This window comes from Strix aluco, chromosome 5 (assembly GCF_031877795.1).
Source record: "Strix aluco isolate bStrAlu1 chromosome 5, bStrAlu1.hap1, whole genome shotgun sequence".
Classification (NCBI taxonomy): domain Eukaryota; kingdom Metazoa; phylum Chordata; class Aves; order Strigiformes; family Strigidae; genus Strix; species Strix aluco.
Window position 1 is genome coordinate 51009751 of NC_133935.1, and position 24413 is coordinate 51034163.

At 42.2% G+C, this 24413-nt stretch overlaps 1 protein-coding gene across 2 annotated transcripts; it reads left to right on the top strand.

Annotated features, from left to right (window-relative positions):
• Window positions 1-1338: 1338 nt before the first annotated feature.
• KICS2 (KICSTOR subunit 2) lies at window positions 1339-11528 on the top strand. Of its 2 annotated transcripts, XM_074827313.1 has the most exons (4): window positions 1339-1671; window positions 3804-3877; window positions 3956-4092; window positions 8785-11528. In XM_074827313.1, the coding sequence occupies exons 1-4, from the start codon at window positions 1437-1439 to the stop codon at window positions 9599-9601; spliced, it is 1263 nt and encodes a 420-aa protein (XP_074683414.1). In that variant the 5' UTR covers window positions 1339-1436; the 3' UTR covers window positions 9602-11528. The 2 variants fall into 2 exon arrangements, with proteins under 2 accessions (XP_074683414.1, XP_074683413.1); XM_074827312.1 differs by having other exon boundaries at window positions 3804-4092.
• The last annotated feature ends 12885 nt before the right edge of the window (window positions 11529-24413 follow it).

Below are 24413 nucleotides of genomic sequence, written 5' to 3' on the forward strand. Positions count from 1 at the left end.
CTTAGACATGCTACGTAAGTAGAGTTGACTTCAGGAAGAAGGCAGCTTTTTGTGCATGCAGAACTCGCCAGCTGTAAGAATAAAGACCTCAGCTTCAGTTAAGCTACTTCAAGTTTTAAGTATTTAAAGCCAAAACTTGAGTTCTAACCTGAACCTTTTCAAGGATGTTATGCACTATTCTGAATTAACTCATGTACACATACAGAGGTGCCTGCACCTTAGAAATGAAAAGTGATGAAGGGCTTGGCGGGCTTGTCTTTGATATTAGACTGATTGTTTTGATGAAAATTATTTTTTATATCCAAACCCAATCCTTCGGCTACTCTATTTACAATATAATGCCTCAGTAAAAAAACTGTTGCAGAGACTGTGTCGTTAAGGTTACTTAAAAAGGCTGCTTCACCCCTAAAGCCATTTTTTTGCATCTGGTGCTTGTTTTAAATTAAGATGTATTTTGATTTTCCTGGACAAGAGGTAGGCTGCTAGTGTAATTTGTATATGGGTCTCGCTCAGAGTTTGAGAACTGATGCTGTGTTCTGTCTAGATGTCAGCGTAAAAACATGCAGGTGTGAGTGGAGTGCAGGGAAATACTGTCCAGAGAGGAAACGGCATGTTTTGGGGTAGGTGGAGAGCTGCAACCACCAGGAGAGGAGCTGCCTGTTGATTTCAAGTGCGAGCCTTGCTCAGTGTAAGGGTGGTGACTGTTCCACAAGAGTTGGACCAGTCAGTGCTGCCACCGCAGCCCCCCTTCCTCGGCCTTGTGGCCCCGGGGCTCAGCTTTGCACCTCTGCGTTGCCCCAGTTCAGGGAGCTCATCTGTCCAAAATGTGATCTGAAAAGAAGGGGATTAATTTGGGCAATTCATGATCTCCCAGTCACAACTTCAAAGGGGAAACTTCAGTCAGGACAAGCTGGAGGGTCCTGCAGGAGTCCCATCAGGGTAATGGTAAAGGATGGGAATAAGGTCTCCTGCAAGGCCTTCTATTTTGGAACTTTCAAATTGAAAGAACAGCATGAAAACGGGCTTCAGGTTTAAGTTTCGTAAAAACCAACGCGGCAGGGTGGAGGAGAGCTCGTTACAGGGACCAGGGCCAGTGTGGCCCGCCTGAAAGCATCAAGCGGCGTTACGAAGCTGCCCGACCCATGAGCGAGCGGGTCATCAAATACGGCCGCGATTCCTCCTACCTGCCCCCGGCTTGGGAGCGCGGGCGCCGCTCCGCCCCGGGCAGCCGCCCAGCCGGGACACGGGCCGCGCCCGGCCCGGCCCCTCACGTGACCCCGAGCCGGCGCCTCCCCGCCCGCCTCGCTTGTCACGTGACGAAGGCAGGCGCGCGGGGAGTGGGCGGCACCAGCTTCTTCCCTCACGCGGCTGCGGCGCCAGACCCGGAAGTAGCGGCCGTTGGGGAGGCGGCGGCGCCGCCAGCACCGCCGGGCGCCATGGGGGAGTCGATCCCGCTGGGCGCGCCGGTGCCGGTGGAGCAGGCCGTGCTGGAGACCTTCTTCTCCCACCTGGGCATCTTCTCCTATGACAAGGCCAAGGACAATGTGGAGAAGGAGCGGGAGGCCAACAAGAGCGCGGGGGCCAGCTGGCTGGCCCTGCTGGCCGGGCTGGCGCACCTGGCTGCCGCCGAGAAGGCCTACCACAGCATGACCTTCCTCGGCCAGAAGCTAGGTACCTCCGGGCCGCCGCTCGCGCCCTGGGGGGGGAGATCCCTCCCCGCGTCCCCCGGGCCCCCGCCCCGGGTCCCCGCCCCTCCCCCGCTACCCCTCGCTCACGCCTCAGGTCGCTGCTGGGGGGCGCAGCGCGCCCGTGCCTGCTCACGGCCTGCCCCGGGTTTAGCTCCGCGGGTGTCGGCAGCGCGGTAGGGAAGGGGCGGCTGCCGTAGCCGCCTGACGTAATCGGTCAGCCGGTAACTGCACGGTGCCTGAGGGCCCTGGCCTCGGCGAGGTGCGTGTCTGGCCGTCTGAAACGCTAGTGCTGGGTCAGAAAGTGTCCGTCGGCCCAGTGAGAAATCGGCTGTGCCATTTGGGCTGGCCCTGTGGAATAAATGAGAGCACAGGTGCACACTGGTTGTGCGAATCGGCGCGTCTCTTTATGGGCTGGTAGGCTACCTACCTGCTGTTCCCAAGATTTAGCCAGAGGTGTTTCTGTGCCGGGATACTCTGGCTGAGATTCTGGCAAAGCTGAGCTCAGTGGGGTGACCAAAGGGTTAAAGTTTTTTCGCGTCACAGTTCCAGGGCCTAATATTAGAGCTGCATATGTGTAAGTATCGGAGGCTGAAGATAGCCTCCTAAAAATTCCTATTCATATAGACTCTGCAGGATCTCAGGAAGTTTTGGCCGCAGTCTTGGCTGCTTCTCATTCTCTCAGTATGTGAATAGAAAAATCCCAAACTGGCACAGGACGAGGTGTCATCATGCTGCCCTCTGGGCAAAGCTGCTTATTTTTTCTTTGAACTGCAGCCTGGCATGGAAAATGGATCAAGGGATATGAGTCTGATGTATAATGCAGTAAAGCATCAAGAAAATTCTCCTTTGGTGTTTGGTGACTTGGAACTATTTTATAAGAAAATCTTTGCAGACAAAACTATCTGTAAGGCTGACTTTAAAAAGTGAATTTGGTGCTTGCAGAGAGGATAAAATTGAGGACAGAAGGGACAAAGTTTGGTTTGTTTATATACTTAACAACAGCAATAGATGATTCTTCATCCTGCGTGTGACCTGGGGGCAACTCTCAGTTTAGGAAGGTATCTCTTTCACTGTGATAACCAATTCTCTGCCTTTCTGCCTCAAATTGTGAAGGTTGCTCTTGAACATTATATGTGTAAAATGGATGTGAAAAGGACTATTCACCTTCACAAAATTTATAAGCTATTTCAAAGCGGAACCTAAATTTGGAATTTCTTTAAAAGTTCTGCAGATTTAGTCCCTGTGATCCTTGCTCTGCTGCAGCTGTTGAGTGCCATAGCAGCACATAAAGCCATCTGTAAATAGAAATTGTGAGATAAGGTTAGTAAGTTTGTACAGCCTTCTGGTAGCATTAGAGTTCAATATCTTTGTCTCTCTACTTCTGTCTTTTTTTCATTTTAAATTCCTCATAGTATTGAGTAGGTAGAGAGAAGCACAGACTTCCCCCCCCCTCAGTTTTAGTGATGGATTAACCTGCACTGTGGTCTCATTGAGATAAGCTGTGATTGTTTTCCCTTTGAATTCTGGCTTCTATTAAGATTGTGTAGGGACTGGAAACATTTGGTTTGTACACACAAATGTACCATGACTCCCATTTAAAGGTTGCTTTGCAAATTTGAGTACTTCATGATTGAAAAGGTATTGTTAGGGGAATTCTCTTGAAAAGATCTAGAGTTACTAATATGAGTGGAGTCTGTTAAAATTTCATGATGACTTGATTCTTCTGACTTCCACAGATAACAGTATTTCCAGGTCACGTATCCTTGTAGCAAATTTAACTGAACCTTTGTTTTCTGAAAGGTCACGCCATAACTGAGGCAGATGTGAGGGAGTTGAAGCTTTGCAGCAGTCATTGGCTGCTGAGATATGAATTGGGACAAGTGTAACTTGCATGGAATTACATAAAGTGCTTCTGAGTATATGCTGTGTGTAGTTCAGTTACTTGCAAAAGAATATGCTGAAATTTGTTTCTTGATTAAAAAAATAATACTGTGGTCAAACAACACTTAGGAACACCTAGGGGAAGACAAGCGTGGCTATATACAATTTTCCAGTATTGCTGTCTATCTTTGCTGTCCCTGGAATTTGGTAATACCTCCATATTTATCTGAACAGGTGGTCAGTCATTCTTCAGCCGAAAGGACTCCATCCGAACCATCTACACATCTCTGCATAATGAGCTGAAGAAGGTGGTGGCGACGGGTCGCAATGCACTAGGAGGAACAGCTCCTCACTTGGAAGAGCTGCTTTCTCACCTGTCTGAACAGCTCTGTTTTTTTGTTCAGGCTCGGATGGAAATTGCTGACTTCTATGAAAAAATGTACACGCTCAGCACCCAAAAGTTCATTAACTCTGAGGAACTGGTAAACATTTTGGAATCCATCTTAAAGAAATACAGCTCAAGGTCAGTGCTTATTTGCTGGAAGTAAGTACTCAGACATATGATCTGTAATAAATGTTGAGGTTCAAAGCAAGCCGAAAGACTTTGCTGTCCTTTGGCTGCTGAGCAGCACAGCCCCTTGCATGAACTCATGCATGAAGTGAATGTTGGTCAGCAGCAGCAGATGCATGAAGTCTCAAAATATGACTCCTCCTCTGAAGAAGTAAAATAAAAAAGGGAGAGTGTTTCTATGCATCATGTTCTAGGAGCCATTTTCCCTATTCCTTAATACTCTGCATGTTTATATTCAGCAGAGAGAAAGAGTAATTTTTCTTATAAAAGATGTAAGAGTTCTTGTGCTTTTTCATTGGGAGTGGAGGGGAAACAAGACAAATTCCGTATGGACTTCAGTAAAATTGATATGTAAATAAAACAGATATTTGTGAGACAGTTTTACTTTTAAGGTAGAATATATGTCTACTTAATTCTAAAAGCTACACCATTGCTATTTGGTCTACCTAGGAGGGTTTTGTGGTGCTCTGTTATCACTTACCGTGAGAGGTATTGGAGCCAGTAGAAGGAGCACTTCTGAGTCTTTGGTCCCTGCCATTATGGTTTCTTGAATTTAAGACCTAATAGAATCTCAAGAGTCCCAGGATGTTTCTAAATGACCCTGGGGTGGTAATTTCACATCTAACACGTATGAGCCTTGAAAGTGGTGGCAGTTTAAAAAAGAGAGAATTTTTCAATGCTTGTTAACAGACTCAAATTCTAGCTCTTTATTTTAAAGCAAAACAAGGCAGCCATTGTGGGAAATTAGCTTTCAAATGTACCTGAATTTTTAAAAATCTTTGTTAATGAAAGAGTGTCTAAGAAGACATTTGGGGAGAATATTCTGAGGTCTTATTTTTTTCAGTTACAATTTTTAAAGTGTACACCTAGGAAAAATCAAAATAATGCAGTGCTGCTTTCTGACATTTCAAATCAAAGCACTGCAGCTGACTCCCTTATTTTTGTAGGAATAACTTAGGCAAATTGCTATGTAATTTTGCTATTTGAAAATCAAAACTAGTCTATATGATCTTACTAGTGATTTTTTTGCAATTCTTGGTTTGTGAACCCTTACAGTATCAGGGCTGTTAGTCCAATAAGAAAAATGAGACTTACGTATTTTTTTCCTTGGTGTGATAAACATTAAAGAGTAAAGGGCGTTAAGTTTTTTTAAAAGTTGATTTTTGTTGTACACTAACCATCGCCATCTGTTCTGAGCATGTGCTGAGTGAACAGCACTGTTAAAAATCTGAAAACCAAAGCTGATACTTTGATGAAGTGACTGGAGGCTGTTACATATGAAATGTTTTACTACGCTATTTAAATAAATTTCAGTGACACATCTGTACTTCTAAGGCATTGTTATAACTTCTTTAAAAAAATAAACAGTGTCTCCCTGGGAAAAATACTGATGATCTTGCTTTGGGTTAATGAGCAATCTCTAAGATGGAGATATTCTAAGATGCTGTTAGAGCTAATTCAGTAGCTGCTGTGTGGTCCTTCCCAGTCATGTACAGAATATTTCTGTAGAAAGTGGGGATAATGATATCTTCCTTTAGTCCTTCCTTTAGTTTCTTTGTATCTCAGATTAGTTTCTGGGGGTTCTTAATGTTGATGTGTGCTGGCTGGAAGACATTTCTGTTTTACAGTCTGTTGACCCTGTCAGGTAAAAGGTCGAATAAAATGGTCCTTGCCCAGTCTCTTCCCTCTGTCAATACATTCCTCACTTGTAGTTGAGGATGTGTGCCATTATTTCAGCCAACTGTGCTAAGGCCAGACAGGGCATCCGTTCTGTAGGTAGGTTCTGGTCTTGGTTTCTTTCCTTTACATCTAAAAATAGCTGTAGAGCAGTGACTGCTTGCTGGTAAAGGTATGACTGTCAACAATCAGCTCATATTGTCTGTATCTGAAAAATCATTAACTCATGAAGAGGCTAAAGATATTTTGTTATTACTTATTGCTGACTTGTACACAGCCAATACTAGACATTTTCCTCTTGTTTTTCTATAGAATACAGCTGCAGAAGTAACTTTTCCTGAATTTTTTAACTCTTGGTTTGGATGTGATCTTAACTGAAATAATTAAAACAGCATCAGAAGCAGGATCCTTTAAAAGCTTAGTATAAAATGAATAAGTAACTAATAAGCCTGTTCTGATGTAGTTATTTTTAAGTGTTAAATGTTTTTCATCTAGTCAGCATTTTGTAAATACATGCATGCATGTGTGATCTATTGAAGGAAATAAAAAGTTGTAGAAAAATGAGGCTGCTTCATAGTCTGAAAAACAAAACTTTAGCATCCCTCTGCATTTGAGAATGATTAGGGGGGAAAAAATAAGTTTTCCAATGTGTTTTTAAGTTCTTAACACTCTGGATTATTGAAATATTGTAAAATGTTTTACGTTATACTGAACTCAGATGGTTCTGTGTTATGAAACTTAATTGCTGCAGATATACTAGGTACACAGGCTGTGAGTTTACTCTGCAACCATATCAAGCTGCTCAGCTGTGGCTGAGGTGTGTATTTCTGGATTAAAACAGTTCAGCAAATCCTGCTGTGCAGTGAAACATGAAAATAGCTATGAGCCATGAAGCAAAGTACATAATAATGTTAATCCAGGAGACTTGGCAGTGCTGCATTAGTATGAATTTTTTAATTGCTTTTAAGATTGAAGAATAACCTTCTTGGTCTGACTGCAAGTATGTTGAAAACACTGTGCTAAGTGTGCACTTGATGGGACTGTCTAGAACAAATAATGTTGTATAATGCTTTTTTCCCCCATTCTAATACATGGCAACAAAACTGGCTTTTTTCTGAATATAAAAAACAATGGAAATATATAATGTTGACTGTTAGCAGAATATTATTTCTAATTGACTCTTGTTTGTTCAAAGAAATGTAAATATGCTCTGGACTTCTTGGGCCACCAAAGTAGCCAGTAATCACTGTATCTCTGCTATGGCAAGTAGATATGATGGTTGCTGACATGTACTGTGTACAGAAGGTGGCTGGTCATCCAACCTAGCCTGTTTGCAGAACATGGTGCATCAACTCATGATATTCATAGTTTCATTTTCTTCAAATAAATTTGGACTTGCATCTTAATAGCAAATCCTTTCAAGACATGTATTGTGGCTGTCAAAAAAAGGGATACTTAAAAATAGTGATAAAATTGTCAGACAATTTTCACAAGCCTAAGAATATTTTGACAGGAGATTGATGGAAAGTCAAGGAAAAAATAAGGAAGGGAGAAGGGATGAAAAACCTAAAATCCTCATTCTCTCTTCTTGTCCACAACAAAATTAAGTGTTTAGATTTTGAACCAAGTATTTCCAAAATGAATTATATGTATTGTGTCCTGGAAGCTGAGGGGAATAATGGAGTCACTTTCACTTTAAAGATGAGCTGTTAAGGGTTGGAAGAATTCAGTATAAACTTTGTTTTGAAGCAATAACAAGACCCAGGATATTTTTCTGAAGTGAGGGGATAAATCTGTCTTAATTTAAATGGAAACCTCATCAAGTCTTGTCTTTGAACTATTGGTTGTTCTTTGTTGGAGACCTCTTTAAGAGTCATAAATGCCTATTAGGGAACACATTTACTGAAAAGGTCACTTCTGTCTTTGCTGAAGACTCATTCTTTCTAAAGTTAAGCATTTAGCTTCTGTAGCTGGAACAGTTTTGCACAGTTTGGATTAAGTATGTGTTTAATAGTGATGTTATAAATTTACGAGTAACTTGAGTATCAGGGGAAGGGAGGTACGCTGGATCTGTCTTTTTCTTCCTGACATTTAGGAAAAATGAAGTGAGAAGAGAAAGCTGTAGAATGGATTTATAAAATTCCATTTCATCGAGATTTCTTCTAATAGTAGGATTACTCTCATGAATAAGATGTGCAGTGGCACTTCTACCTGGTAGATGAGGTGTTGGTTTGGGTTTTTTTTAAACATCTGTTAAAATGAGAGCTGGTTTTGACCTGAGTGTTTGGTGAGATAAATTGGTTGTTACAGTGTCTTCATTGTGATATGATGAAATCCTGCCAAATGCTTTTCCCCTTCATTGCTTTTAGTACACCAGGGTTTGAAGTTAAGAGACCTGGTTCATTGGTAAATACAGTTAATCATGGTTCTATTGACTAATTTTTCCATCACAATTTTATTGTGATTTTTTTTTTTTTTTGTAAAAAAGAAAAGCTCAGCTTAGCTTCCTCATGGCTTCCCTATACAAACAGCAAATTTATAGCATCATTCCTTTGATTTAACTTAATGTCTTATTGCTATTCCAGAACTATCAAGACATACTTTACCACCAGAAGGGATTTTAAATTTGAAGAAAATCACCTGAATTTAAAGAGAAATGGTGTTATAGTAGTTCTTGGATCAAGATAAACAGTGATTGTTCTTGAACTGATCAAATATAACTCCCTTTCTTTGATAGAGAAATGTCTGACAGGTGTTTTTGTCAAATGCAAAGTACTGTATGTTCATTAAAATACTTGCCCTAATTCTGTTAAAAGAACTGTTTTTTAAATTAACAAGATTAATTTTTTAATGTTTACGCTTTACTCTGATATTTGTTCTTCTGTCTGTGAACTGACAAATACTATCTGATTATTTCACTGTAGTGTACAGCAGTTCTCATGTCTTGACTAATGTTATGTTTTCTAGATTTCATCATCCAATCCTCAGTCCTCTTGAAAGCAGTTTCCAGCTGGAAGTAGATGTGCTTGCACATCTCTTAAAGGCTCAGGCTCAGATCTCAGAGTGGAAGTTCCTTCCATCCCTGGTCAACTTGCACAGTGCTCACACAAAACTACAGACTTGGGGCCAAATTTTTGAGAAACAGCGAGAGACCAAGAAGCATCTGTTTGGAGGGCAGTCTCAGAAGGCTGTACAACCTCCGCACCTCTTCCTCTGGCTGATGAAGCTCAAAAACATTCTTCTTGCTAAATTTAGCTTTTACTTTCATGAGGCCCTTAGTCGACAAACAACAGCATCTGAAATGAAAACTTTGACTGCTAAAACAAATCCTGATTACTTTGGGAAAATTTCCAGCTTCATCCGGAAGTATGATGCCATCAATGTTTCCTTAATTTTTGACAATCGTGGATCAGAGAGTTTTCAGGGACATGGTTATCATCATCCCCATTCTTACAGGGAAGCCCCCAAAGGAGTGGATCAGTACCCTGCAGTGGTGTCTCTGCCCAGCGACAGGCCTGTTATGCACTGGCCCAATGTAATCATGATTATGACGGACAGAACCTCTGACCTCAACAGTTTGGAGAAGGTTGTTCACTTCTACGATGACAAAGTCCAAAGCACGTACTTTCTGACTCGCCCTGAACCTCACTTTACCATTGTAGTTATTTTTGAGTCCAAGAAGTCAGAAAGGGACTACCATTTTATTTCTTTTCTCAATGAAATTTCACATTCCCTTAAGAACTCCAAAGCTTTTGCGAGCTTGAAGCCTGGATCCAAAGGGTAAAATACAAACTACTTTGAAGCTGTCAAGGCAGTATGCCAGCCTTGGGGGAGCTGTAGCTTTCAAGGATTACATAAATTCATGATTCTCAGAGTCTAATTAAAAAGGAACCATTATTTTTAATGTTTTAAGTTCCTTTTTTTAACCTAACAGACACTTGATGTTTTTGGGCAGTACTCAGTGGGACAACTTAATTGTGGGGTGCTAAATGGCCACAGTAAGATTTTTTTTTTTGTGGTTTTCAATTTTCAGGATGATTTATTTTTCCAGTCCACAACTTTGTTGCCTGTATCAGAAAGGAATATATGCACTTTATCTTAGTCTGATCATTGACTGTCTTCTACAGAGTTTATTGAAAATGTGGTGAGGATGGAAGATACTATCTTTTTAGAAAACTGCATTGCCTGACAGGAATGATTTCTGGGAACTAAACACTGATACAAGGGAATATTGAAAAAAGCGAACCTGCAAGGACACATTTTAAATAAAAGTACAAGAATCACAAAAGGCACTATTGTTAATTATAACATAGTTTTCAAATGGTTTAAAATGATAATTGAGGTCTCTTGATGCTCTCTGTTAAGCACCAGTGTCTATTCTGAACACCCTGTGTCATAACGCTTTGTCGTTGCTCCAGAACAGTCTAGGGCAAGAAAAGCTGCATCGCGGGCTGGAAGGCCAGTATTCACTGGAGTGTTGTGACATTGTGTGTCCAGTACCAGTTTTGGCTCAGACTAACCGCAGGAGACAAGCTGAGGTTGAGCAAGTATTCTAGAAGCAACAGCCCCATGGAAAAAGCAGCAAAGCTCTTTTCAAATTGTGCTTTTGTCTGGCTAACTTAAAAAAAAAAAAAAAAAGACAGTAGGAAATGCCCTTTGTAAAATGAGTTATTTTCTAATTTGCTGTTAGGGTCAACCTGAATTTTTTTTTCAGATTTTTATATAGTTTTTTCTTTCTGTTCAGTTTTGAATAATTTCACAATTAAGTCAAATCACTTTTGGAATTTGGATTTAAATATATAGCCTATGCAGTATGTTTACCTCATTCTAAAATGTCTCTGTCACCACTTCTAGGCTGCAGGTTTGGAAAAAGTATGTTTTCTAGTTACCCTGAAAGTCCTTTATTTTGGAAATCAGTATTTCCAAATACAACAAAAGGGTCAGTTTGGCTGTACCTGTAGCCTTATATTGCATGATTCTTCTGACTGTTAGCTATGCAGCTGTGCAAGCACTTTCATGGGAATTCAGGAGGGCTGATAGGGGTCTGCTGTATGATGTATGTAAGTGTGGTAAAGTTAGTTGATACTGTGTAAGGTATAACATCATCAGATTTGTTTTAAAAGAGAGTTTAAGTCAAAATGTTGGTTTCTGTTAAGACAAATATAAAAGATACCATTGTAGACATGGCTTTTACTGATTCCCTTTCGGTCCCACAAAAGGTTATAGTAAGTTGTCTTGCCTTTTGCTGTAAGTACTGGTTTCCTTACAGTCATATAAGCACGTTCCGTTCTTGAAACGTAAGCTCTGACTTTCCACTTTGTGCCAGAGCCTTCCATGCTTTGCTATAATTATATGTTAGTCTATTGTGAATATCTGTGCTACTGCCTTTCACCTAAAGTCTTAGTCTGACTGCAGTATCACTCTCAAAAGTTTGAGTCTGCTCTTTGCCATTGGAAAATAACAAGAGTTGCAAATATACCAGCAACTGGAGGGCACCTGGTTGTAACAGCTTTACACTTTGCAGCTTGAATTGCCCTTTTGACAGGACAAAGTTGCAAATGACAGTATTGAGAGAGTGTGTGCTTCCCTCTGTGGGTCAGTGACCTTGTAATAACATTGTACTATTGACTTCCGCGTTACGAGTAACAGAAAATTGTTGCCAGAACTGATTCCCAGCCTTCAGCAGTGTAATAAAGTGTTGTACAAACTCTGTCTGCCTCTACAGTATTTCCGTGTCATACTGGTTACATGTGGGAAAGGGAAGAGGAGGCTGGGGGACGAGACCGCCTGTGGTAGACACCTTCTTGCTCATTTCTGAGTTGCAGGGGACATGTTGGAAGAGATGAAAGAGAAATCTGCCACCCTTTGGAGCAGGCCAGCAGCTTTTACCAGTTGCTGAAATGGCTGGAGGCTGTTCCCAGTGTTTTTTATGGGGAGAGGAAAAGGATGTGACTGTTCAGCAGACCTGGTGGTTTACCTCACACTCCTTGTTTTTTGGTGAGCAGTGTCTCTGGGAATGGGGAAGGGGTGCTAGTAGGTGATGTCTGTGCAGGAGGAGGTGTGACTTGCTTTGTCCCTTACCAGGGCTGGGGTGGTTTGCTGCAGTTTCCTTCAGAGGATCTTGGGGAAGCAGCCAGAAGAGCCGTCCAGCTCATGGGGAAGAATTTCTGAATATTTAGGTTGATGAAGAACCAAAGGGAGCCATAACCATTACTCTCACGGTGAGAAGGGAGGGAATGGGAGATGTGCAGAGAAATGGGGGGGGAGAGAGAGATGATGTGCTGGAGAGAGAGAGAGTGCTAGAGAGAGAAACTCTTGTGGAGCTGTCGCTGGGTTTCAGAGTCCTGTCCCTGAGGTTCTCCTTGTAAGATCTTGGCCTTAGTACAAGGTGGAGAGCAGAAAATCCAGGATGTGGGAAGTAGCTTGGATGAAAATTACAGAGGTAAAGCTGAAGAGAGGTTACACCAGAATTGATAGAAAATAGTTTTGCAGAGTTGAGGACCAAAAGCTGTGTGTGGGGTGTGAGTATGTGGGATGAATGAATGTTTACAGATTTGTTAGCCTCATGAAGACTTATGGCACAGTTTCTTATTTGATGCTTTGAGGAGTTTGTTATAAATGACAAATGAGGTAACGGGGAGACTGAGTTATCTATGATGTAAAATTGGCTAGGCCAGTAATGAAAACCTGCATAATTAAGAGGGAGTGGGGGAAAACATCTCTGTGGAGTAAGTAAAGGTGACCTGAAACTCAGTAACTGGAAAAAAATATATTCATTACTAACTTCAGTACGGGAAAGATTGATCAGTCTCTTTCCTATAAGAACTGGAGAACAAATGTACTTTTGCCGAGCTGGGTGATACCCCGTCTGCCAGCTTTTCCTCTCCACTGGTTTAGCTAAGCAAGATTGGATGTACTAATGGACTTTAAAAGTTTTGTAGAAATAACTGCTTTAAATGCAAGATGTAAAGATGTTTACGATAACATAATGAAAGCCAATGCTTCCAGACATATATAAAGGTTTCTAAAACAGGTACCAAGATTTTATGTTCTTGGTGCCACTCAGATTGCTTAGAATAGTAATGTGGAAGCTTATCTTGTAGCAAATTTTGTACATCTCATCACTTACTTGAGTCCGTGAGGATTTTGGCAGAACATTTAATTTAGTTTCCTTTGCCTGGAATGTGAATTTGACAGCAAATGTATTCTCAGATCTCTGACATATTTTATATTTGTAAGATGTTTTCTTTTACATGTGGTGGTCAGGTTTTTTTCTTGAATAAAACATGTTTCCTTTTCTCCCCCCTTTGCATGAAGACAATGCAGGGAATGGGAACTGTTAATGTATTTTGTATTGTGCTGCAAAGGACTGCAATATATGCATAATGCACATAATATTTGTATTTAATGATCTAAAAGTAACATAAATTCCTGGTATCTATTTGAAGACTAACTCCTTGTTTATCTAATTTACTTTTAAAAAAGTCTGCTATAAGTAGAAATAATTTTATGGCACTCTACCAGTTAATTATTGCTCTGGTCCGCTCCGCTTTGTATATGAGCCTTTTGAGATGCTTTTGATCATTCTAGTGGTTGTTCTTTGTTTGATATCCATTATCTGAGGCTTCCTTGTGTACGTGTCTATGATGCCAGCTGCTGCAGGTCAGCCTGCTGCCTTTTACCACACTGGGTCCCAATCTTCTCATAACCAAACTTTGCTTAAGAAAATCAGCAATGATGTGCTATACTTCATTCCTCAAGTCCTACTTTTTGTCCCGATTTCTACAACCCCTCATCTTGCAGTGAGCAGAATATCACACAGCATGGCTGGTCCTGGGTTTGTGGTTAGCTCTGTGATTGCTTCCAGAAGTGTTAGGACCAAGCTAACTAGCTTGGCTGAAACTTTGCTGTTTCTGCCCTGTTTTCTCCAGAAGTCATGTTTTCAGACTCCCAGAGATTCAAGGCAGCCCTGCCGGGGTGGATGCAGCCAAGGCCAAGCACTGCTTATTTGCTTGGGCTCTGCCTGAGCCTCAAGAGCAGTAAGTCAGTGTCCTGCCCGTTGGGGACAATTGTGCTGCTCAGCGGGGATGGCCTTCAGACTGCAATTGTGCAAAGGCAGGAGCTGTGAAAAGCAGGAGAGGCTCTGGAAAGAGTGCTGACAAAGGACAGCAATAGCATAATGCTTTGCAGAGCAGGCACACAAAATAAGTCAAATGCAAGATGGAATTGGACTTTGATTTCCTTTTCCTGTTAGTGAAAAACTGATTTAAAGATAAAGTCTCCTTTGGAGGATAAAGGTGATGGATAAAGGTAATGGATCCTTTTGCCCTGAAATTGTTTACGTACTCGATCATTTTTCTCCAGGAACTGCCTCTTTTCCTTTCTTGCGCATGCATGCTTTCAACACATTGACTGATTGATTTTAGCAATTGCTATGGAGCTTTTCTGGGAGAGTTTGCCTGTTTGAGTTCAGTTCTCTCCTAACTTTCGACCCGATGTTGCAGCTACTGGGTTTGTGGTAGAATAACAGAGCTCTCCACCTTGCAGCTGAGACCTGACCATGCCCTAGCTGTACATGGCAGCGGTAAGAACAGCGAAGTGCAGAAGAGAAGACGTGTCAGTACAAGATGGGCTCGGGTGCATGACAGCTCTGGGAAAGACAGGCAGGGAGAAAACAGGCGTGAAAGAACTGCAATGCAGATAGACTGTGAGCAGAAGGTTTTCGTTTGCCCCTCTGCATTGCTGCCCTAATTTTGTGGGAATCTATATAAATTTTGTATCCTGCAAAAGCTGCGCTAGACCCCACCTGTAGTTGCAGCTGCTGAGTTTATGTGACTACTGTAAAATAACTACGCTATTTCCAGGACAACAGTGTTTAGGTACCAACAGTGTTGGTGAAGCAGCTGGTTTTGGACAGATGATTAACACAGGCTTCACTGTATCCTATTATTAACTGGGATATGCTGCCATGATCTTATGAGCTAACATCTGAAGCTTCAAAGCAGTGCAACGTGCTTTATTTGTGCAGCTCACTGATGATCAGATAAAATATTTAGTGGCTCTAAATTTTGGCTCTGGTGTATGCATCATTTACAAAAGATCTGAGATATTTTTTAGTATGTGCAAGTCAAATTCCTCAGGTTAGAACCATAAAGAGCCAGTGTTGCCATGCTGAGTTGTTAGGATCCCAGACTGGGATCTACAACCTTGAACCAAGACCTTTAAGCTTCCTGTGGGGAGGATGATGTGGTCCTCATTCATATTGGTCAGAGGCAAAGTGAGGAGGGCCAGTGGGAGATGCTAAGGGAAATGAGGGACACCTGCATCAAACTGCATTCCCAGTCTTTCCTTTTGCCTTGGAGTTAGTCCTCTCTGGCAACACAGGCAGAGGAAACATTGTCTCCCACCGTATGGCATAGCCTGATGGTCTCTTAAGCATCTTTATTGATGATCTAGATGAGGGGATCAAGTGCACCCTCAGTAAGTTTGCTGATGACACCAAGTTGGGTGGGAGTGTTAGGGAGGCTCTGCAGAGAGATCTGGACAGGCTGGAGCGATGGGCTCAGGCCAACTGGATGAGTTTCAATAAGGCCAAATGCCGGGTGCCGCACTTGGGCCACAACAACCCCCAGCAGCGCTACAGGCTTGGGGAGGAGTGGCTGGAGAGCTGCCAGTCAGAGAGGGACCTGGGGGTGTTGATTGACAGCCGGCTGAACATGAGCCAGCAGTGTGCCCAGGTGGCCAAGAAGGCCAATGGCATCCTGGCTTGTATCAGAAATAGCGTGGCCAGCAGGGACAGGGAAGTGATTTTACCCCTTTACTCGGCACTGGTGAGGCCGCACCTCGATTACTGTGTTCAGTTTTGGGCCTCTCACTACAAAAAGGACATTGAATTACTCGAACGTGTCCACAGAAGGGCAGCGAAGCCGGTGAAGGGTCTGGAGCACATGTCGTATGAGGAGCGGCTGAGGGAACTGGGGTTGTTTAGTGTGGAGAAGAGGAGGCTGAGGGGAGACCTCATCGCCCTCTACAACTACCTGAAAGGAGGTTGCAGAGAGCTGGGGATGAGTCTCTTCAACGAAGTAACAAGCAATAGGACAAGAGGTAATGGCCTCAAGTTGCACCAGGGAAGATTTAGACTGGATATTAGGAAGTATTTCTTTATAGAACGGGTTGTTAGGCGTTGGAATGGGCTGCCCAGGGAGGTGGTGGAGTCCCCATCCCTGGAGGTGTTTAAGAGTCAGGTTGACATAGCGCTTAGGGATATGGTGTAGTTGAGAATGGTCAGTGTTAGGTTAGGGGTTGGACTAGATGATCTTCAAGGTCTTTCCCAACCTATATGATTCTGTGAAGCATTTGCTTAGTCAAATGTCAGACCCAGGGGAGAACTTTGTAGAGTAGGGCTGATGGTTGGACTCGATGATCCCAAGGGTCTTTTCCAACCTGAATGATTCTGTGATCAGGGGAATCCAAGTCGATGTCTCCTTTCCCTCTTCTCTGCATGTTTATGTAGATGTTCAGCAGAGCCTCCAGGTATTTCCCTGCTCTCTCAGGTGAGAGCTAGGTTTCCTCTCCCTGGGCCTGGGACTTCAAAGTTTTGCTGGAGGGTGCCACAGCCTCAGCTGCATGGCAGGGGTTTACATTAAACACCAGGACACGTGTAGGGCCAGTCTCTTGGCAAATGGAAGATGAGAGATTAAACAAGCCTAAAGAGAAGAAACTCACCTATTTTCTGGGTGGGTGCAGCTGTCACTGGGCTACTGTCACCGTGTGAACTGTCCACTACAGTGGACTGTAGTAAAATGACCATGGCCTTCAGCAGGATCAGTGGTGGCTGCTGCAGCCTGAGGTTACATGTCCTGCCAGTGCACTTGCTGGGTCTGGTTCTCTGGGGATTGGGAGTGATGCTTCTCCAAGGACTGCCTGGGACTGCGTGAGACTCTATATCCCTTGGAGGTAAAACTCTAGGAACAGACAAGACTTAGAGTGAAAACTTGGGTTATGAGACCATGCTTTTCATCTGAGGGCTCTATGTTAGACTTGTAGTGGGAGAGCTGAGGCTGCTTTTGCTCCCAGCAGTACAGCTAGTCCATGTTCCCACCCTGAAGAGATGCCAGCATTTGTCAGAGAGATGGGATGAGGGGTTGGGAGCACTGACATGTTTAGTCTCCTCTTTTTAATTTGATGCTGCAAATCTGTCTGAACTATTTTTAAAAGTTGACTGATTAAGTCCCATTCTAGGTGTGGAAGCCTTTTTGTAGAGCTCCCCTGCGACTGAAGTGCCTGGAGCTCTGCTGAAAGCAAGATGTGTAAGCTGACTGAAAGCTGTCTTTCCCTTATCTTCGTGCATCCCTGTCCAGAGAGAGCAAGACCAAACTACTTTCAACTGTCGCTGTTTTTTTGGGAAAAGCCTGTTCTTCATTTGTTGTTACAGAGCGGAGAATTAGTGCGATGAGTCATGTCCCCACCCTAACCTCCTAAGCAATTTATCTACACCATTTTGCCTGCAAATTCAATACACTTAGATGTAGTTGATCATCCATTTCCATGCTGAAGTTATACTCTGCACGCAGGCTGGCTTTGCTTGGAGAACTCCAAAATTTCATACGCTGAGTTTTCCCAACGCAGCAGTTGCCTCAAGTTGGTTGACCTACTGACTGTACCTGGCAGTGAGAAAATTGGGAGGCAAATTTCTGAAGTTGTGTGTTACTTTCTCTCTATTTGGTATAAAAATAGATGAGTCTAAATCTTGGACGAGCCTAGTGGGATTTGTGGCACTATCTGATTTTTCTCACTATCCCCGTAAACTGTAACGATACCCCACATTCACTCAAACCTGAACACATGAAGCTCTCAATATCTGAATATGCCATGGGTGCCTCAGGCCCATCTCTACTTGGGAACAATTTCTTAAAACGATGGCTTCTAGGTTAGGAATGGCTCATTCTAGATGTTTCTAATTGAAATTGTAAGAAAACAAACAAAAAAAATAATACCACTACCACCTTACTGATGAGTTTGTAGTATGTCCAAGAAGGAGGTGCAAGTCCAGAGACTGAACAACTTTTTGCCATATCTATCTTTAAAGCTGTCCACAAAAACATCTTCAGGGGGCTGATAAGATAATAATATATTAAAAGCATAAGGCTCATGCTTCAGAGTGTAATTTGCTCACGAAGCACTAGGAACTTATCCATCTGGAAGGTTATTCTTCAACTGTGCATTATAGGGACTTTTTTTTTTTTTTTTTTTTTTCATGCTTTTCATAGTAGTATTTTCTTAGGCACTTATTTTTATATGTTAAGTTTGAAATGAGCCAGATGCGACTTTTTCCAAAGCTGCAGAGACTCAGCAACTGCAGAGTGTGGGCGTTAAATTCAGCTCAGGTAAGCAAATTGCTGTTTGCAATTTTTATTCCATTTCTTAATGCATAAGATCAATATATTAAACTACATTTTTGCTTCAGTAAAGCAGAAAAACTGCCGCTAGAGGGTAGTGTTAATACAAAAAGAAAAAAGTGATTTTGGAATCAGTTTCTTTCCAGGATAAAATAGTTTATACTATTGTACACATTTTATAAACACGGAATATATTTTACTGCTCTAGTCAGATTTGTTTGAGTCTTGTTGGCTTTTTCCCCCATCGAGTTATTTATGTAGTTCTGTTTCAGCTGTAAACAGCAATAGCAGGTACCTGGTTTCATACCTTAATGTATATATGAATACTGAAATGATGTTGTTTCATCTTCTTTGTGAGGGGCTTTTTTATTGAATTGCAGAATAACCTGTAAAAAAGCCTTTATGATTTTTCTGTTGAAAACTACCCATTCACTTAAAATTGCATTCCATTTTAGAAGAGATGGTGTTCTTTGTTTTTTTCTTTCTCCTTCCTCTTTTGTCCTTCCTAAGCAGTGGGAGAACTAAATTACTTTTTACCAAGCAATGCAGTACGATCAAATGACTGTTAAAGTCCATTTAGGGAGTGTCAGGCTAGGGTTTAAGACGAATGCAGAGTAAGAGGGTTTTGATAGTCTAATGTAGGTAGAGCTACTGTGGATATAACTGTATATATACATGGTATAAACATAAATATATAGTACACAGTGTATGTATACGGTATAACCATATGTTATATTGTTTTTTGTATGTATGTTTTATATACGTACCATACCAGCCAAAGTAAACCATACCAATCCTGAGCAGTGGAGGCTGAGGTGCAGGGGCTGGGTGGCTCAGGCACTGGGGCCGATGTTGCTGTGCTGCTTTGGGCCATCTTGAGCCCCACGAGACGCTGCTGGGGGTGCTTGGGTGCGAGGGCTGTGGGTGGGCACCTGTGCAGCCCCATGGCTGCCCTTTGGTGTCAAGATCGGGGAGTTTTGCCAGTGTTGCAGTCTGCATCAACCCCAAGGAGAAGCTGCAGGAGGCAGAGGAGGGGTATGAGAAGCGGAGGGAAATTGGAGGAGACACAAGGGTCAAAGCAGTGGCAGGAACCTTGTCCTCTCCCACCCATCCTCCAAGCAGAGAACAAGCTAATTTCATGGCACTTTCAGCATGGTTGATACATGCAGGGTGGACCTGCAGCGCTTAGCAGGAGCGCAGGCTTGCTGTGCCCAGGAACTGGGTGGGGACAGGCCCTTGGGCCAAGGGGGGGCCCCTGGAGCCCTGCCACAAACTGCTCCAAATCTGCTACCTCCTTTTGTGCTGACTGCCAAGCTCATGTGTCATCCATGCTTCACCCTCTACCCCCAGGCTGAGTTGAAACCCAGTAATCATTGTATTTATTTTTCCGTTTCCCGTGTTGGAAGATAGCTGGATGAAAGGCATTATCTAGCCATGAACTTTTGGGCTTTGATATGATCTGAAAAGTGTTAATGTCTGTTTCTGCTGCTGCTGTTTTACATCACTGTACACAATGACAACTCTGCCAGGGAGGCAGCAACCCGGCCTGAGCTGGTGTATTAAAATGACGATCGCATGGTTTTTGGTGGTGCACAGTAAACACATTCTTTTGCAATGACGATGTTGAAATTGTGGCTCTTCAGGGGACAGGACAGTGCCTTTGAACTGATATTGCGACTGCATGCGTGGGATGCAAATGCAGCGTGTAAAGCCACCCCATGGTGCGCTGGTTTAATAGAACAGATTTGCAGTGACTCATTGGGAAGATGAAAATTTTCTACTTGCATTTAATCTTAGCCTGATAAATCACTCAGGGAAGAAAAAAAAGCAACATTAAAATGCATGAAATAAGTGCTCTGGTGATGAGATGGACTTGGGTTTGGAGAGCCAGCAATGGTGGGGAGCTTGTCCGGTGACATGGGGCTGGGAAACGTGGAAGGAGGTTGGATCAAACCACAAATATGGGTTGGGGTGGGACCAACTGCGGGGCAGAGTCCAGCGCCTGGCCATGGTGGTGGCTCCTCCTCATTGACATGTTGGCCACTGTGCGTGTGGTTAAAAACTAACGACGTTCACATGGTTACTATGGCAATAATTTAGCATGAGTTGTCATGGCGATGGAGCAGAATTTTTTTGTCACGTTACTGCAGGAGGGTGATAGATGTCATTTTGGGGGGCTCTGACCTTACGCCTCGTATCTTTTTCCTTGGTAGAAACACTCACGCTCACTGCAGTCAGTGAGCCTACCTGTCTTTTCAGTACCATCACCTGGTTTTCCACGTTCTGATGCTACATTTTTCTTTCACATTTAGAAAGTTAAGAACAGCTCTGGTATGCCATAAGTTGCTGTGCCTAACCTAATTATGTGCACTATTATACAAGGTGTGTTAATAAAACATACCTCTGCTAGTGAGGCTGTTTCCAGATCCATCCTTAATCTTGTGCGTGCTCTTCATCTCTGTATCTGCCCATAATACAATTAAATAGGACATCAGGTGCCCATTTGAAAAAATAATTTTAAGCTGATCTGAAGTAAATTTGCTTCAAATACTCCATTTTAGCGCAGAATAATGTATGTTCTGCCTTGGAAATGCGTCTTTTTGTTCAAGTTTTATTTAAATTGCCTTTGCTTTCTCTTCTCTGACTTTAAGAGCAATACACATTTTTTTTCCCTTACTCATAAGCTATGCATAAGTTCCTACTTGTCAGGTTTTTTTTTCATATAGGTCATCAACAGGACAAGTACACTATGTAAATTATATTGCTTTCAATAGTTCTTTCCTTAGGACAGCTGGTGTAACTCCTATTTTACCCCTATAGAAACCAAGAGTGTACCTATCAGCTATGTTTGTTCAGTTGGGCAAGAAAGTAAACTCGTATAGAGCGTATTCAACAATTCGGTTTTGTAAGGATAAAAATCTCGTATTAAGCTTGACTCAAGATGATGGCTTGTTTTTAAAAAACAAAAGATTCTGCTCATAATCTACTTTTTAAAATCCCTAAACCCTTCTATACATGTAAGTTTCTGTGCTAAACCATACACCTCAAAATGAAGCCTGAAATATAGCGTTAGTGGTGTTTTGCAACAAGGCGTACATGCTGCTTTCATAAACTGTCATTTGCAGGCACCAGGGAGTCTGGGAAATGGAAAATCTGAATTTGGGGTGTACAGTTTAATAGCACTGATGTTTCATAAGTATCTTCAATATTTTATTTTGTCCTGTGTTTTTTAGCAGGTAAGTCTTGGGTGTGCCAGCAGAAGTGTATTTATTGCCAGGGAGCATAGGGCCAATATTTGCTCAGAAACGTCTTGGGATTTGGACTTGTACAGTGCTGGGTTGGAATCTGGGTTATGCTTGAGGCTCCATAGCTTTGGATTTAGGAAAGATACATTTTAAGTCTTTAAGAGCCTCTGATTGCAGTGTGCTTCAGCATATGACTAATGTGAGGAGCTCCCATTGGCCAGTTCCTCAGCATTGCTGAGATGTCTACAAATCATAGTTTCAGTCGTTTTTTTCCTTGTTCACAGCTTTATAATTACTCCCATAAATGATGTTAAACTCATTGACTTAAGAAGCAAAGGTTTCAGAAACTCACTGGGCTGTGATTCCCATATATTAATTAAAGCACAACAATGCAGCCCTCTGGGTGAGGTAAACTCTCATCCGCATGTTGATGGGAAGCAGCGAGGTACCACCATGTGCTGGTCCTGTTTTTCCAGACTTCCCTGGATACATCTAGGTGTTCGTGTTAGAGATGAGATACGGAGCTACGTGGATCTGTAGTCAAACCCAGTGCAGCCTTTCTTGGTTGGCTTCTTAACATAGGCTTCTCAGAGCCATTAGTTGGTCCATCACATTAAAGATCTTGCAGATGTGACACCTCAGCTGTATCATCTCGTCTTCCTACCATTTGTTGCTTTTCATATAAAATATTCTGTTCTCATAGTTCCTTGAATCTTTTAAGTGCTGGACTCAAATTCAGAGCCTCCTTAGGTTGTCCCATTGATGCAAAAAAAGTAATCACATGGTGGGAGGCCTGTGTGGTGCCCATCTTGTCCTTCAGGTGTTGCATCAGCCCTGGAAGCCATTCAAAACCTCCCCAGATAGTCCCTGTTCTCCTCTACGATCTGCTCAATCTACTTTTGTTTGGGTTAATGCAAGCCTGCGGTCATGGGGTATTTACAAATAAATGAAGTATGACAGACTTCGTAGGATCTATATTTGGATATTTATTCGGGCATAAACTGTGATGTGAATCCAGCTGGGTCCCAGATCAGGTGATGCCAGTGAATGAAGATTTGTAAACTGCATTATTGTTCTGCAGGTATATTATTGTGAGTGATTTTCAGCAAGTGACCTCAAGAAGTCTCATAGCATAGTGATTTTTTTTCTACCTTATCAGTCTTTCTGATGATAAAAGGAAACTGGCTTTTGAAATCATGAATAACTCTGGTGTTACATTGCTATAGATTAGAAGATTTATGTCCAGACTTCCCTCTCCCTCCCAAATGAAAGACACAATATCTGTCAGCATATCTTGAGAGAGGTGGATTTAGCAGTGTTCAGCTGCTGAGAAACTTTAAAGCTCACTGAGATGAAGGATACTGTTTGAAGTCACGCTAGTAACTTCTTACAGCGAAGGCTGCTCACAGGATTAGAGGATGTGCAAGCTCACTAATGAGTAAATTTGGCGTTCATGAGCACTGAGGGAACTCTTCAATTATGTTAAACTAACTCTACTAGGCACAGTCGAAACCCTCATCTTTTGGGAAAGTGTTTATTTACAGGGACAACATTGATTCAGAAACTTGTTCTTTTGCTAGAAGGAGGTTTTTTGAAATTGCTGCAAACATTTTAACAGGAAGCTCTGTTGAGTGAATGTTTGTCCTAGCGTTTTCTAAGGTGTTCAACAAACTATTGTAGTTAGTAGATGAGTGGAGGCAATTTTAAACAGCAGTAAAACTCCTCTGATATGTATATCACTGCTTCTTTATATGGCAAGGAGTGTTAAGGAGGTGTTGCAGCATGCTACAAAGAACTACCCAAAGAAATTGGCATTGTGGCACAATCCTTTTCCTTCTGTGACCAAAGTCAAGCAACAGATAACATGCTCTTGATGTTCTGCCATGAATGTACTGCAGAATGCTGCTTGCTAAAATGCGAAGGACGTCAGGGAGTGAGAAGTCAGTATCCACATGAAAGTACCTGGGCTGCTCATGAACTAGTTTCGATGGTGGGAAACACATGCGTTGCATCAAAGAGAATTTCAACTTGTGACGTCGTCACCTTCAGCCCTCCTAAATATGTAAATACCTGTATAGCCATAAAACACCCGAGGAATGTTATCCCTATTTCATGGGTCTCTTGGCTCAGAAAAGATGTTAGGGAACTTTTCTAAAGCCTTGGGAGTAGGAAACCTGCTGTCCTCCAGGTTTGGGGTAGGGGTGTGAAACCAATTTGTGTGTGTGTTCATGTGCGTGTGTAATGGAGACTTGAAAGAGAAACCAAGAGCTATTGATCATATCCTTGCAGGGATCCAAAAGTAATTGGTTGCACAATAAATGGGAGAATCGAAAAATGGTGTTGTAGCAGTTTAATCAAGCAGCTGCTAAAAAAATAAATATGAGGATTATTTCTCTATAAAACACTCTACGAGCTCACCAAAGGACACTTGATATTAACAGATACATTTAGAAGAAAGTATTGTCAAAAAGGTATTATTTGTGAAAAGTCAGTGGCTGCTGGACATTTACAAACCAAGAATGATTAACAGCTGGGGTTTAAAAGACCATGAGTTTCTATCCCTTCTCATGCTGTTTGCAACCTGAATGAAATGGGTAGGAAGGAGCTTTAGGTAGGTAAGAACTGAGACGCTCAAGTTTGAGGTAAGACTTGCCACTAATAAGAGTATTATGAAAACTTCAATTTATATGACTTATATTTCACTGGGTTAACTTCTCCTTGGGGTCCTGCTGAGCAGAGGGTGGTGTGTGTTGCTGGAGGAAGGGAGCGCAGTCATATTTCAGTGTCCTCAGATCACTGAGCCGAACTCCCTAAATAAAACACGTGGCTGCTGAAGTTTTCATCCATCTCTCTCAAAGTTCTTAGTCTGACAACTTTTTCTTTGCATTCTTAAATATTATGATTTTAATAGCAATGTTTGCTCAGCTGCACCTTGGCTTGGAATTTGGTGTTT